Source organism: Crinia signifera, chromosome 1 (genome assembly GCF_055691185.1).
Source record: "Crinia signifera chromosome 1, ASM5569118v1, whole genome shotgun sequence".
In the NCBI taxonomy this organism is placed as follows: Eukaryota; Metazoa; Chordata; class Amphibia; order Anura; family Myobatrachidae; genus Crinia; species Crinia signifera.
The window spans coordinates 455,156,774-455,173,667 of record NC_139217.1 but is presented as its reverse complement, the minus strand read 5'-3'; the positions used below and the strand labels follow the sequence as shown (position 1 = coordinate 455,173,667).

Genomic DNA, 16,894 nt, shown 5'->3' with positions numbered 1-16,894 from the left:
ACAAGAGCATCTCCCCCCCAGCATCAGCCTCCCTCCCCTGCCCAGCATCACTCACTAGCACAAGAGCATCTCCCCCCCAGCATCAGCCTCCCTCCCCTGCCCAGCATCACTCACTAGCACAAGAGCATCCCCCCCCCAGCATCAGCATCCCTCCCCTGCCCAGCATCACTCACTAGCACAAGAGCATCTCCCCCCCAGCATCAGCCTCCCTCCCCTGCCCAGCATCACTCACTAGCACAAGAGCATCCCCCCCCCCAGCATCAGCCTGCCTCCCCTGCCCAGCATCACTCACTAGCACAAGAGCATCCCCCCTCCAGCAAAAGCATCCCTCCCCTGCCCAGCATCACTCACTAGCACAAGAGCATCTCCCCCCCCAGCATCAGCATCCCTCCCCTGCCCAGCATCTCTCACTAGCACAAGAGCATCCCCCCTCCAGCAACAGCATCCCTCCCCTGCCCAGCATCACTCACTAGCACAAGAGCATCCCCCCCCCCAGCATCAGCATCCCTCCCCTGCCCAGCATCACTCACTAGCACAAGAGCATCTCCCCTCCAGCATCAGCCTCCCTCCCCTGCCCAGCATCACTCACTAGCACAAGAGCATCCCCCCCCCAGCATCAGCCTGCCTCCCCTGCCCAGCATCACTCACTAGCACAAGAGCATCTCCCCCCCCAGCATCAGCATCCCTCCCCTGCCCAGCATCACTCACTAGCACAAGAGCATCTCCCCCCCAGCATCAGCCTCCCTCCCCTGCCCAGCATCACTCACTAGCACAAGAGCATCCCCCCCCAGCATCAGCCTCCCTCCCCTGCCCAGCATCACTCACTAGCACAAGAGCATCCCCCCCCCCAGCATCAGCATCCCTCCCCTGCCCAGCATCACTCACTAGCACAAGAGCATCCCCCCCCCAGCATCAGCATCCCTCCCCTGCCCAGCATCACTCACTAGCACAAGAGCATCTCCCCCCCCCCCAGCATCAGCCTCCCTCCCCTGCCCAGCATCACTCACTAGCACAAGAGCATCTCCCCCCTCCAGCATCAGCCTCCCTCCCCTGCCCAGCATCCCCTGCCCAGTAGCATCTTCCCCAGCCTAGCAAGATTTTTCAGCAAAGTATCACCATCCCTCACCAGCCCAGCAGCATATTTTCCACAGCATCAGCATCCCAGCCCAGCCTGAGCATCTCTCACCAGCCCAGCATCAGCATCCCTCACCAGTCCAGCATTAGTATCCCTCCTCAGCCCAGCCTGAGCATCTCTCACCAGCATCAGCATCCCTCACCAGTCCAGAATCACTATCCCTCCTCAGCCCAGCCTGAGCATCTCTCACCAGCCCAGCATCAGCATCCCTCCCCAGCCCAGGATCAGCATCCCTCCCCAGACCAGCAGCATCTTCTCAGCCCAGTAGCAACATCCTTCCCCAGCGGCAGCATCCCTCACCAGCCCAACATCCCTCACCAGCATTAGCATCCTTCCCTAGTTCAGCAGCATCTTCCCTCCCCAGCCAAGCAATAGAATCTCTCTCCAAACCAGCAGCATCATTCCTCGCCAGCATCAGCATCCCTCTTCAGTTCAGCTGCATCTTCCCAGACCAGCAGCAGCATTCCTCCTCAGCCCAGCAGCAGCATCATCATCTTCCCTCCCAATCCCAGCAGCATTCCTTCCCAACCCATCAGCAGGACCCCTCTGCATTCCAGCATCAGCATCCCTCCCCAGCCCAACAGCATCATCCCTCCCCAGCCCAACAGCTTTATCCCTCCCCAGCCCAGCAGCATTCCTTCCCAGCACAGCATCATCATCCCTCCCAATCTCAGCAGCATCATCCCTTCCCAGCCCAGCAGCATCATCCCTCCCCAGCACAGCATCATCATCCTTCCCAATCCCAGCAGCATCATCCCTTCCCAGCCCAGCAGCATCATCCCTCCCCAGCACAGCATCATCATCCCTCCCAATCCCAGTAGCATCATCCCTCCCCAGCACAGCATCATCATCCCTCCCAATCCCAGCAGCATCATCCCTCCCCAGCACAGCATCATCATCCCTCCCAATCCCAGCAGCATTCCTTCCCAACCCATCAGCATCATCATCCCAGCAGCAGGACCCCTCTGCATTCCCGCATCAGCATCCCTCCCCAGCCCAACAGCATCATCCCTCCCCAGCCCAGCAGCAATACTTCCCAACCCATCAGCATCATTATCCCTCCCCAGCTCAGTAGCAGCATTATCCCTCCCCAGTCCAACATCAGCATCCCTTCCCAGCCCAGCATCATCCCTTCCCAGCCCAGTATCGCTCTCTAGCCTAGCAGCAGCATCCCTTCCCAGCCCAGTATCGCTCTCTAGCCTAGCAGCAGCATTCCTTTCCAAGCCCAGCAGCAGCAGCATCCTTCCCCAGCCAAGCAGAGCATTCCTCACAAGCCCAGCAGCATCATCCCAGCAGCAGGATCCCTCCCAGCATCACCATCCCTGCCCAGCAGAAGTATCTTCCCTCCCCAGCACAGTAGCAGCATCCTTCCCCAGCCCAACAGTAGCATCCTGGGACTTACAACCCGGGTAGACAACCCAGCTTTGGTGTGAGAGCTGCGACCAGGGCCTTGATGACCTGGGTACTATCCTAAAAGAAAACCATTGGCCCAAGACAGTAGTGCTTATCTCATACTTACCTACTTTTGAAAACTATAACTCAGGGAGATTCACTGCCTGCCATTGAGGGGGCACATCATAATCTTCCCAAAGGGCGTGTCTAGCTTTACATATAGTCTATGATTAAGTGTTGGTAAATATTTCTACAGCACAATATACATAATTAATGTGATGATTGCAATATATTTCCAATGCAATTTGAATGTGTGGGAATTCATCCCGAAGCATATAAGTATTTTTTTCCAGTGTATAAGATAAGAATACACTGTCTGATCATGTGGTGCTGTCCCTCCTGACAGGGGTTCCACAGGGTGGGGTAATGAGAGGACATCAGCAGAGACTCCTGAGTGGAGATTTGTAGTACAATGTCGGACAGCAGGAGATTTATGACTGAAACTATGGCAACTATGGATCATCTTGAAGCACCCAGAGAATAGTAGAAGGCCAGGGATCACTGGAAGACCCGGGTCCTGTGTGAAGGGGAGTGACCTGGGAATAACACATTGTGGGTGCTAAAGTACCCGCGATGTTCCGCCGATGGGTCTGATCCAATAGATTGAACCAGCAGCAGGTTCCACGCATCGGGTCGGATGGGATGTCACACATATATGATTTGGGCCGATTTCTCAACCCGATCCATCGGGAGCAGGTGAATTCGGCTCAAATCGTACAAGTGTATGGAATCTTTTCTCTTCTACAATAAAATAAAAGAAAACAATACAGTTACGATTTTAGCCAGTAGATGGCAGCAGAGCCATACCAGAAACTGGATGAAAGAAATGTTAGGGGTCAGAAGTCCAGGGATTACTGTATAATAAATAATAGAAAGTTTCTTATTCGAAGTTAGTGATAAATTTGTACCAGTCTCTACTAATTTATTACAGCAAGTCAATTACAAACTACATGTCATTTCTTAAAAGAGAAAAATTCCTTTCTACCATTAAACATATGGTATATGATTTTCAGAATTGACAAATACAGTATGATAATTAATATGAGGCAAAAAATGAAAAGTTGCTAAGAAGGGGGATGCGGTCACTTGGTCTACAGCATTATGGTAGACAGTCATTAGGTCGACACCATTAGGTCGACATGGGAAATGGTCGACATGGGTCTAGGTCAACATAGCAAAAAGTCGACATGGTTCTAGGTCGACAGGTTCTTAGTTTGACAGGTAATTAATATGACAGTGTCTAGGTCGACAGTCATAAGGTCGACATGGGGTTTTTCACTGTTTTTTGAGCCGACATGCAGTATTTCATGCCCTACCATCCACTAGGGCAGACATGTCCAAAGTCAGGCCCGGGGGCCAATTGCGGCCCGTGCTGTCATTTCAAGCGGCCCGCAGCCTACAGCTGGAAGCGGGCAGAACATCAGATGTGGGAAGCACAGCACAGGACACTAAAAGGTGGGGCCCTGGCGAGCGCGCCTTTACCTTGCTGTCTGCTGCAGTGAGGAGGTGCCGGCCGCCACAGTCAGATGTGTTTGGCATCCTACCCCTGCTGCTGCAATCGTATATCACCCTACTCCACAATCACAGTGACAGCAGTGTGTGGGGAGGGGGTGCAGCAAGGGGGAAGCTCTATCCCGTAACATGCAGAGTGGAGGAGGGTGGCAGCAGGAGACCAACCATCTCCTGTTCTTGCAGTGCCTGCTTTGCCTCTCCTTCCTCTGGCTCGCACAAGGGGCTGGGAAACATACAGAGAAGGGAGGGGTAGAGTGGGGGACATACAGTGAAGGAGGGTCAGGCTGGGGGACATACAGTGAATGGAGGCAGTGATGGCCATTCAGAGAAGGGGGAGCAGGGGCAGGCTGGGGGACATACAGTGAATGGGGGCAGAGTGGGGTACATAGTGAATGGGGGTCATACAGTGAATGGGAGTCATACAGTGAAGGAGTGTCAGGCTTGGGGACATACAATGAATGGAGACACTTATGGACATTAAGAGAAGGGGGGCAGGCTGGGGGACAGAGTGAATTGGTGCAGAGTGGGGAACATACAGTGAAGGAGGGGCAGGCTGTGGGACATACAGTGAATGGGGGCAGAGTGGGGTACATAGTGAATGGGGGGCATGCTGGGATTTGTAGTTTCACAACATCTGGAGGGCCACAGTTTGAAGACCCATGCACTAGGGCGTGGTGGGAGAATAAAATAGTGTGCCGAGCGCAGCGAGGCACCGTGCCCGAACCATTGCGAGCGTTGCGAGGGGAAGCGTTGCACTTTAAACTGTGTCCATGTCAACTGTGGTGTAAAAAAAAAAAAAAGTAAAGAACCCCATGTCCACCTTTTCACTGTCGCCCTAGACATTGTCGAACTAATAACCTGTCGAACTAATGACCTTTCGACCTAGAACTATGTCTACCTTTTCCCATGTCGACCATCATGCTGTAGACCAAATGATCCCAACCCCTAAGAAGGTTACAATATTGGTTCAAAAGCATTTTAGAAATACCTGGATTTTTAATAGACTTGCTTTATATTCCTCATTATTAATGGAGGCCTACCCTTCAGCCCAGGCTGTCTCTAGTTCATTCCAGTCAGGATACCCAGTCAGAGGACTTCATTCCATATTTAACCCTTCTGAATCTCTCTGTAGCATTTGGTGCCGTGGACAATGGGATTCTTATTGAGCATCTGTAGAATTTCTGTGGACTGGATGGCACAGTACTGAGCTGGTTCAAATCTTTTCTCAGCGGCAGGTCACAGAGTTTCTTCTGGAGTATACTCTCATCATCATCATCACTGCCATGCCGTGTCCCACAGCGTTCTATACTCTATATCTCCCATGCTCTGCAGTGCACATGCTACCACTGGGTGATATAATCAGATGCAGTGGCCTGGCCTACCACTGCAGAGGATACATAGACTTGGGTCCCCACACCAAGAAATCTCATTATGGTATGCAAATATACGGAGGAATCTGATATCCAAAATACTTCTGTTCCCAAGCATTTTGGATATGGAACACTCAGCCTGCATATATAAATTGTTTCGACCAGTTAAGTCTTACTTCCTTTGCGTCCTCTGCTTCTACTTGCCCCCAGGGCATGATCAAAACTGTCGGACATAGCGCTATAAAAGCAGTCTGGTTGCAGAGTTTGGTATACGAGCAGCCCCCGAGCCCGTCACTGTGCCCGTTCCGCTTCTGCCAAGATCACAAGAGAACTGAGAGGACAGCACCATCTGCAGCCTCGGAGGCCCGGACCTGGCCCAGCAATTGCAGGAGATGCAAAGGGTAGAGCGGAGGTTACCAGTGCCACCTGCTGCGTGGAGAACCGTAACGCCGCTGCCGTTCTGCGTACCCCAAGGGGTTGAGGGCATCTAACAACTTCCGCCCTTATGTCACATCCTGGTCACAAAACAGAAGTGGATCTAGAGACACCCCCCCAAATCCGCTCACTAGCATACGAGTGGATGTGTACGCTTACATCCACTCGCATGTGGACACAGAGAGGAAAAAGCATTAAATGGTCACCATTGAATTTTTTTTTTTTCTTCGGTCATGGATAAAAGTAAGTCTATAAGATCAAGGGGGCGGGTGCTGTCTGGTGATGTCAGCCGCCCGTCAGGGCGCCATTAGCATGAGAACACCCAGAGTGATAATGGGAATGTCCAAGAAACACTGGGTGTTCCCATATGCCCCAAGCTCCCCCCCCCCCCCCGCAACCATAGGTGCATGCAGAAATGCGCAATGCAGAAACATCGGCCCCGTGCGAGCCCGAAAAAGGTCCTATGTGTGTGTAGACAAGATTGCATATTTGTAGATCACAAAAGTAGGAGACTTTATTTAGAACAGCTAAAGAATAATCTTCACTGTATACAAGAGATTTAAGGGTCATCGTGTCCCCACACAGCAATATGGGATGCGGTCATCTATTAGAATGAACTTAGGTCTACAGTCATTAGGTCGACCCCACTAGGTCGACTGGCAGGAAGGTCGACCTGAATTAAGGTCGAATTTGCATAAAGGTCAACATGAGGAAGGTCGACTGGTCATAAGGTCGACATGGGGTTTTTCACTTTTTTTTGAGCCGACAGGCGGTATTTCATGCCCTACCATCCACTAGGGCGTGGAGGAGGTTATTAAAGCTGTGCCGAGCGAAGCGAGCCACCGTGCCCGAAGCATTGCGAGCGAAGCGAGGGTCCGATTCTCATCGCCAACTGTGTCCATGTCGGCTGTGTCGACATTCGGATAAAAAAACAGTGAAAAACCCATGTCGACCTTATGACCAGTCGACATTCCTCATGTCGACCTTTATGCAAATTCGACCTTAAGTCATGTCGACCTTAAATCAGGTCGACCTTCCTGCCAGTCGACCTAGTGGGGTCGACCTAATGACTGTAGACCTAAGTTCATTCTGACAGATGTACCGATTCCGTAACATATGTATAAAAATTAACTTCTCCGTAATCTTAGTGATAACCTTCAGCCCGGCCCTGGCAGTGATGGTCGTTGGACATTGGCCTAGTTACAGTTCTCCACCTTTACGTTGCCAACTGGTTTCAGTTGCTGAAATGAAATTGATCACAATTTATTCCGACGAGTGCACGGTATATTCCTGCGCAGAAAGTCCTGGATCTCCCTCCAGCTGTCTTCCTGCGCTCTGCAGTGCGGCACAAGCTCCCCTCCCCACATCAACGGAAGCGGGAAGAAAGGAGATTGTGACACTGGGCAAAAGGGGGAGCCCGGTGGCTCTATGAGATGCCCGGCTCCGGGGTAACACTGCATGTACACGTCCTTCTTCCCATACTTTCCTGCCCGGGCTACCGCTTCCTTAGCAAAGAACAAGCTGTCGTAGTTCTGGTCTTTGTCTCCTACCACGAAGAGGATGGGACCTCTGGCTTTCTCCAGGGGAAGCACGGAGTCCTGGTGCTCTGGCAATCTTGGGTCTCCCAGAGCGTTGCGAAGTTTGAGAGCCCCGATGTCCGTGACCAGGTTGGATTCTGCTTGGTAGGGGATTCCATTCAGGAGCACATCGCCGTAGCTGAGACTGTTGCCGTTCACAGCATTGGTTCCATTGATACAGACTGTAGCGAGAACCTGGGGCAAATAACAGGCCATAGCCAGACCCATCTCCGCTCCCTTGCATATGGCAATCACTCCGACTCCGGCTCCCGACACCTGAAAGACGTACAGCATGGTGAGAGGCAATTATGCATGATGGAACATCAGAATGACCAGTTATTAGAGAGGACCCATCTCCAATGTTTCGAATAGCACTCCTGATTACGGGAGGGATGTACTAAGCAATTGCGGTACATCCCGCCACACATCGCAATAATCCTAATCGCATATGTACTAATATATGTGATTAGTGTGGCAAAGGACAGCTCTTGTGAATAAAGTTGGCCTTCGCGAAGCATTCAGCGCCGGGTGAGAGGGTCTCCGCGGGTCACTCTCCCCTCCTACACCCAGGAGCTTCCTCCTGCAGACGGCTACAGGGACTCCTGGGCTCCTCCTCCTCCCTGAACACGGAAGTGAAAGTACTGCTGCTAGGGAGGAGGAGGACACTGAGTCCAAGCAGCACAGCAGGAGGCTGCCCAGACATAAGGTGATGTCTGGGCAGCCTCCCAGTGAGTCAGAAAAATAGAAAAGTTTTGACTAGGTCCTGCGCTACGGGTGGTTTGAACTTCCTAATCTGTAATATATGATATAGTATAGCACAAAATATTAAACCCCTTTAAATGCTGCTGTTCTGTGGGGGGTAGCTCGATTCCCCAAATTTGATTACCAGAAAAAAACAGAATAGAACTGCGCCTTAAAGGGGGAAATAGTACATGCAATTATTATTATTGGTACATAAATAAATTGCATGTACTATTTCCCCCTTTATGGCGCAGTTCTATTCTGTTTTTTTCCCAGTGAGTCAGTTTGGAATGGCAGTTGGTGTGGCTCCCTTATTTGAATTTTGAACTGTGCTGCAGCCCTCCCTCTGGAGCCTCCACTGGCTATAACCGGGGCGGTGGAGGAAGCGGTAAGAAGCCCATAGGCTTCTATAGGGTAACGCCAGAAAAATCTGGCGTTATCCTCTGTGATGAAGGTTTTTACCAAATATTTTGTTTGATACATCCCAGCCTATGTGCCCACATCTGAACCATACAGTACCCATGGAATAGTCCTGTGCAGTGGTGCTTCACTTCTGCTTGTACAGTAAATGGTATCACCAGTCTCTAAAGAAGAACACAATGTTCAAAGCTCATGTATGACGCACACCACTCCAGTGCTCATATCTACGGATTAAGCTGCTTCGTGCCATGATATTTGTCATTAGCAGGGGTTAAAGTGAGGGGGAACGGGGCAGAACTGAGTTCCACCACCTCTAATGGGGTTAATTAGGTCTCAGAGAAATGAGTTCCCCCACCTCTGCTTGACCGCTTTAAGCCCTGGTCATTCGTCTATAATACACAAGCAACAGTACGATAACTCTCATCGTCTCCATGCTTACACCTGCTTTGTGATCCATTTGCACCAAAAAATATGAACTACCCCTCTTGCATTCAGTCAATGGAAACCCCTGCGTCTTATAGGTTTGACACTGAAGACTAATTTTTTACATTTATTTACCCCTCAGCATACCTCCTAACAGTCCAGATTTTAGCGGGACAGTCCCGATTATCAGGGCCTGTCCCGCCCGCGGGCGGCAGTGTCCCGCGGTGTGGGGGGGCTGTTGGGAGTCCCCCCCATCAGATGCTAAGCAGCGGGGAATAAACGCTGTGCGCATGCGCACAGCGTCTTTTCCCGCAGCCAGGGGGCTGGGGGCATGGCTAGAGGCTCACAGAGCCTCTGGGTCATGCCCCCATAGCGGCAAAATGGGTTCGTGGCCTCACGGGAGAGCCGCGAGTATAGGCCACGCCCCGAATTAGGCCACGCCCCCAAAATTTCTGCGCGCCTACGCCGTGCAGCAGCAGCGTCCCGACTGCTGAACGTGCAAAGTTGGGAGGTATGCCTCAGTGCTTTGCTAACATACCTTTTCATGTTTGACGGGGATTCAGTTGTTTAATGGGTGCACCTATTTGTATATCACCAGATGGTAACAATATGCAATTGTTTGGGTACTTGTTGTTTTATTGCGGTCTGCAGTGCTGGGTTTAGTCGCGTAAAAATTCTAAACCCGATTAAAGTGCTGGGTCCATTGCAAAAAGTTTTTGCACATTTCTTCTCCTAGCAAGGGGGACTGCCAGCAGAAATGCCCCCGCCTGCAGCTGCTTGGAGTAGCAATTAAATTGCTTCATCAGGCGCCCGGCACGGATAGCCACAGGCATAAACAATTGATTTCCCGTTATGTAAATAGATAACAATAATAACAACAATTAAAAAAAAAACCACCTTTCTTCAAATAGGATGTCTTTGTACCAGCAGATCAGACTTTTAGACATTAGTATGATCAGTCCCGTGATCCAATTAGTTGGCTTTAATACCAATTTCCAATAAAAGAAGAGTCAGCTGTTCTGTCTCCATTGTGTGAATACTATATAAAAGTTGTCCCATATTAGCGGAGGGAGGCTGCTGCATGACCCCATAGACCGGGCCCGACACTATCTCAGCTTGTGCTCTGTAACTTAGGGGCTCATTCAGACCCGTTCAGTAGGGTCCAAATATGTCCCCTTCCCGGATGGTTGGGTTTAGCGCATGCACCATTATGCCCGTGCGCAACCCCGGAAGCCGTTCTCTCCAGGGAAGGGGAGGACAGAAGGCGGGAGCAGGGGAAGCCTAGCATTTTATGGGCGTTCCCCTAATAACACTGGCGTGGCATTGCCTGCTCTAGGCGGGCAACTGTCACATGACGTCAGCTCCCGCCCCGAATCCGGCGGATAGTGTCCGGAATAAAGGTCAGTCTAGACTGACTATTACCAGACGGGTGAAAAATCATTTGATGGTCAGCGAACATCAACCGATTTATCTCCCGTTTGGCCGCATGCGAGGGAACGTGTTCACGTACACATCCGTCCTCATGCTAGCGAAGGGGATTCGGGTGCCAAGTAGGGGCGCAATGATCTGTTCGCTAGGCTGCAATTACACGCAGTCTAGCGAATAGGTCTGAATCAGGCCCATATTACCATGACAGGATGCTGCCATTGTTAAGTTGATGAATCGCAGGAGGGGGGGGGGGGTGTCACGGGGTGGGGCCGCGAATCGTGGGTGTCACCGGGGTTGCCGCGAATTGCGGGGTGGTGTGCTGCAAATCGCGGGAGGGGGGTCGCGGGGGGTGCCGCGAATCGCCACAAGAAAAAATCAACACAGAAAGGTCAACACATGTAAATGTTGACATAAGTGTGGCACTTCATTGGTGTCCATGTCGACACATGAGAATGAATATGAAAACATTGAAAAAGTGAAAAATAAATCTTGTCAACCTTTTTCATTGTCGACCATAGCCATGTCAGTGTTTTGCATGTGCCATTTAATCGTGGGGATGCCGTGAATGGGGGGGGGGGGGGGAGGGAGGTGCATACCCAACATGACCCTCTCCAGGAGGGACACATTGCTCTGTTTCTGGACTTTCTTCTTAATTTATGGATTACCGTCACCTGTGCTTAAACACCTTTCTTATCAATTACCCTGTTTAAAATGACAGGTGATGACAATCATAAATTAAGATGGAAGTCCACAAACAGAGCATTCTGTCCCTCCTGGAGAGGGTCATGTTGGGAGGTATGGAGGTGTGGGGCGCTCACCTGGTGTGTCTGGTGAGTAGCTGTGTCTTTGCTGTGTAACATGGAGAGGCAGAGGGTGTCTGGCACTGTCTGTGGGCTCACTGGGCTGGTTCTCTGTCATGTGAGTCAGTCATGTGAGTCAGAGGCTCCACCCAGTGTTATAGCTCCAGACACACTTTGAGTGACAGATGTAGCCAAATATATAAGAGATGAAGGAATAACTATGGGCCTTATTTTGGTTCATTCTTTCTGACAAAATCCTTCTTAGATAGACAAATCCATGTGCACTGCAGGGGGGGCAGATGTAACATGTGCAGATAGAATTAGATTTGGGTGAGTAATTTTGTTTCTGTGCAGAGAAAATACTGACTGCTTTATTTTTACACTGCAATATAGATCTCACTTTGAAGTAAAACCCCACCCAAATCTAATTCTCTCTGCACATGTTACATCTGCCCCCTGCAGTGCACATGGTTTTGCCCATCTAAGAAGGATTTTGTCAGAAAGAATGAACCAAAATAAGGCCCTATGTAACTTACTTTCGGATGCCTTTGCAAGTACTGAGCGGCTTCTTCAAAATATGTTAGATCTACATGGAACAGAGATTTTGGAAGATCCTCATAAGCAAAATAAGCCAACGCAAGAGCCGCAAAGCCGCGGCTGGCAAGGAGACCGCTTCGGAATTCTGTGAGACCTCCGATCCCGCCAAACATGTCAACCACTCCCAGGAAGGGACCGTCACCTATGACATAAGGACACATTTCCTCAACAATGTTTCTTTAGTTGTTCAAAGGTTATGTGATAAACCGCTGTCAATCAGTATGCAGCCAATCAATTCACTATGATTGAGTGACATCACTGAGGCGTGATATCATAGAGGAATGACATCTCTGTAGCCTTCTAATGGGGTCTGCTGAGTGGTATAGGCAGGGCTATTTTTGTGCAGGCTCCAGCAGGAACTGTGGCCCTTATTCTAGCTCACTCTTTCTGACAAAATATTTCTTAGTTGGACAAAACCATGTGCACTGCAGGTGAGGCAGGTGTTACTTGTGCAGAGATAATTAGATTTGGGTGGGGTTTTACATCTGCCTCACCTGCAGTGCACATGGTTTTGTCCATCTAAGAAATATTTTGTCAGAAAGAGTGAGCTAGAATAAGGGCCACAGTTCCTGCTAGAGCCTGCACAAAAATAGCCCTGGGTATAGGGGACCTCAAGATCAGTTGTAATCATCAGGAAACCAAACCAAAATAGGTTCCTTGTACTGCTCTGTCCTTCAACTTCTTTACACAATTAACCAAGCAGTAAATGCGTTCAGTATACCGTCACGTGTTGCTTAGCAACACTTTGGACCTTATTCAGATCCATTCGGTCCTCCGTGCGTTCGTACAGAGGACAAATGGTGTGCACAGACGCAGAGTGCACGCACCCTACACGGCGGGCAGCTGACATCACCGGATGTCAGCTGCCCGTTCATTTCCGTTCAAGCGTGCACGAATATGTAAGTGACGTGAAAGTCGCTTTTATATGCGTGCACCTTCCACATCTTTCTATGGTCGGCGACCATCAAAAGATGTGGGGGTTCCCCGCAGCATGCGAGTGGATGTTTATGTTAATCATCCATTCGCAGCCTGTGCGTGAGGACACACGCTGCGAGGGGGGCGGGGTTTGGTGGACTTGCATGGCTGTGAATTCGCAGCCTTGCGAATCAACCAAAATAACCCTTTTGTTTGTTGCCTAATCAGCTATATGCTTATTGAAATGTATTACCACACAAGTAAAAATAGTTGTTAAAATAAAAATAAAAAAAATGTAAAAAAAACCTCTTGGCCAGGGAGGTGCAGGCGCCACACCTACATGACCAAGCAGTAACTTTTAGACAGCAGTATCCAATGTCACTGCTACTGCAATTTAGTAGCTTACTTGCCTACCTGGTGGGAGGAAGAGCGCCCCTCTGACTCGGCCTTCCCTTATCTGCAGTCTCTGTACTCCCGGACTCACATACCATCTTTCCACAATTTTACTGTCTTCAGGGGTTTCTTCCGGTAGTGGGATTACCACCTCGTAAGGATACAGCTCCAGGTGAATATAGAAGGGACTTCCCATCACATCACGTTTTATCAGCCTTAAGAATGGAACGGATGGTTTCAGAGACCAGAACAGACCCATAGGATAAACACCTTCAAAATCTCCACCAAGGGCCGGAGAGTTCTCCAGGTTTACTTTTCCCTCCAGATCACTCCTATAGAAGGCTCTGGAGGAAAATATCTGCCCTTTCTCATCCTTCACCCATGCCCTCAGGGTGATTATCTGTTGTGGTCGGAGTCCCCAGGCCTGGATCTTCAATGGCTCATCCACTAGCGAGCTCTCCGGCGAGACTGCAAGACCAATCATATCTCAAGGTCCTGAGAAGGCGGGATTAACCTTCAGTGAGAGACAGGAGATAAAGGTTACCGGACTTGATACAGTAACAGCGTAGCGCAAACATTTGTGAACCAAGTTTGGAGGTTTTGCTGAAGGAATTGAAGCTACAATAGGATTGCATTTTTAATTTAAACCTTAATAATAATAATAATAGAATACAGTAAGTTATTGAACTCAAATCTACCACTTTAAATTGGTTTATTGGCATCTGATCTGAATGTTGACAACTGTATTTCAACATATTCTGAATGTCAGGCGTTGGGTCCTGTGGCGTAAGTTTGTTCCAGTTTCCCGGAGGCAAGATAAATATTAGTGCCCTCCAAACAGATCAGTCAGTAAGGTTTCTGTCTCCAGAAAGACAGGTCATGTGTTCTAATACAGGTTGTAACACATGAAAATATGATGGCAGGAGGGGAGTTAGCCACAGTAGCGATATGAACGGCTTTCAGTTAACTGATTCAAACCAGGGGAGGAGAAGTGCCCCCTTGGGAGCAGAAGCCCGGTGGCAGATGACTCCATTGACTCCCAGAGTTCTGCCTCTGGTTGGGTCTCCACTTATCCACATAGAGAGAGAGAGAATGGATATCAGTAATCTCATAGACATCTTAGGTAATCCCCTTTCCTCCATCCCCATGGGACTCAAGTATTAAGGATCTCCAGGATCTAAGAAGGAGGTGCCGAAGCAGATCTCTCTAATACTGTATCTTTTGCGGAACCTCCATTTCTGACCACAAATGCAGCCCCCCTGCGGGCCACTCTGCTGCCGCAAGGCAAACGCTTTATCAAATATCTACACATGCATACAGATCGTAGTGTGCAAGCGCAAGGCCAAACAGTGACAACATTCAGCCATTACTCTCTACGCAATCCCCTCGCAAGTTAAATTACAGGAAGCCGCCATTTGTGGGTGGCATTTTCTGGGAGTGTCCGGAAAAACGCAGGCAATCCCAAGCATTGTCCTGGAGAGCCTGTGATGTCAGCCCCAACCTCGATCAGCTGGATTCTGTCGCACAGTTGTGGAGCAATCAGAGTTCCGCACACTTCCACCCACTGGGGAAAGCATTAGTTGGTGAGTGAGTTGAATTTACTGCAGGGCGGAGATTGGTGATATTTTCTCATTATTTGCAGACTTGCACAGTGCGGGTTTACACTGTCTGGGTGGCAACTATCTGACGGCAGGGCACTGCAGATTTGCCCAGCAACGATCAGTTCTGAATGAGGCCCAATATACCGCTACCTGCAGCATTTACCTGTATGCCGTTTATTGGCAAGCTGCTCAATCAGATTGTGATGTCACTCAGGTGCCAAAAGGGAGGCGTAATTCTGGTTAGGAAAAAACATTTTGCTATCCCAATTGCCCACGGAGTTAGAAATAACTACATAATGAATATTAGTGGGGGTTAATAAGAAGCACATAAGTGCTATGTAAGTAAGTGAAGGTGTGATTAAAATAACACAAAATATATGCAATGTGATAGGGAAAACAAAAGTGTTAATAAAGTGTTAGGGTGTGCTAACCTGGAGCAGAACACAGGGGGCACCACACCCCCAAACCCATCCCATTAGCAGTAACATATATGTCCGGGTCTAATAGCCCAGTGTAAGGCCACATGATAATGGCTTACAACATCTGAGAGCATACCCTCCAACGGTACCGATTTAGCCGGTACAGTACCGTTTTTTAATGGTCTGTACCGGCTAAATAACAGTGTACCGAATGTACCGTTTTTTTGTGCGGCTCCTGAATCCTTCTCAACTTGGTGATCGTGTGTCCGGTGGATAGAAAATCAGGGCTTCTGCACCCGTTCCCAGTGGTGCACTGGGGTCCCAGCGTGCATTGCGGAACCCCCAGCACTCAGGGGCATGCCATTATCTGTAAAGGCAAACCCTCTGGGCATTTGAGATCTCTGGATGACTGGAGCAGCAGCGCTGTGGCAGTCGCGGGACTGCTGACAGCTTGGAGCATGTGAGTTACACAAATAAGAATCTGCATTTGCTGTGCAGTATATACAGATACTTCATTGCTGATGTTTTTACATTGCATGAAGTTAATTTAAAATACATATGTGAAAAAATGGCCAGTATACATTCGGAAAGGGGGCGTGACCACGCCCCCTTTGTTCATGGCCACGCCCCCTTTCCGTATGTGTACCGATCTCTGCCCTTTAAATGTTGGAGGGTATGTGAGAGCCAGCTTACCTGGAGATACCCCTGGCTTCTCCAATGGCACTCAGGTGCCATCAATCCCTCCTAATGCTGACCCATCTATGCCTCTCTCAACTACACCACACTTTTATTGGCAATCTGCTCAATCAGATTGTGAGGTCACTCAGGTGCCAAAAGGGAGGGGTAATTCTGTCTAGGAAAAAACATGTTGCTATCCCAATTGCCCACGGAGAGAGGAATAAGAATAGTGTTATTTCTGAGTGTGCAATTGGGATAGCAAAATGTTCCATCTGACATGCAGGACAGCATACGAGGTGACTACGCTGGTAATAACTGAGAACACGCAGTCACGGGTACACACTGAGCAATCAGGTACACTATATTGTATAACATACATTGCTGCTATATACAGTAAATGTAGGATAATAATAATTTTTCAGTCTTTTGCAAGTTCTGATTTTACATAGACACTCTTCCAATTCATTCTATCATGGGTTAATAAGTTAATGGGTTAATCCAATCCTGACCTTGCTGTGTTCTGGAACCAGCCGCAATATTCCTGCAGTACGCTGTATGAAGTGGTCAGCTTAGAAATGAACTACACATCAGGCAGCTCCCTGCAGCTGAACCCAGACCTGTCAGGGACTGCTCAGCACGCTGTCAGTGTATCAGGAAGGATAGCAGGCTCCCGGAGCAGCAGATATTGGAGCACAGAGCGGAAGAGGCGAGGCTGCATAATCAGAGGGTGGACAAATGAGATCAAAGGGGGAGGATTTAGGTCATTGTCAGTAATACTAAAGTTCATTTGAGGCAAAGTGCAACTAGTGAAATGATGTGTTTACTGCAGAGAAATCTTTCATCAGCAGAACGTATTAAAGGGACCTTTTAATAACCATATGCAGCATGCTAATACAAATATACAGTGGGTGACATTTAATAGGGAGTGATTTGCTTGTTTTGGCGATTTTGTTGCGTGACAATGGCGAAATCGCCTGTTTTTTCGAAATCGCCAATTT

The 16,894-nt window shown here is 49.3% G+C and overlaps 1 protein-coding gene across 1 annotated transcript; it reads right to left on the bottom strand.

Moving 5' to 3' along the window:
• Positions 1 to 6,392: 6,392 nt before the first annotated feature.
• Positions 6,393 to 16,562, bottom strand: LOC146021332 (acyl-coenzyme A amino acid N-acyltransferase 1-like). The gene is made up of 4 exons (XM_083155127.1): positions 16,406 to 16,562; positions 13,220 to 13,712; positions 11,830 to 12,032; positions 6,393 to 7,757 (listed from the first exon to the last, which is right to left on the bottom strand). Exons 2-4 carry the CDS (start codon positions 13,680 to 13,682, stop codon positions 7,161 to 7,163), a joined length of 1,263 nt encoding a protein of 420 aa, XP_083011253.1. The 5' UTR covers positions 13,683 to 13,712; positions 16,406 to 16,562; the 3' UTR covers positions 6,393 to 7,160.
• Between the last annotated feature and the right edge of the window lie 332 nt (positions 16,563 to 16,894).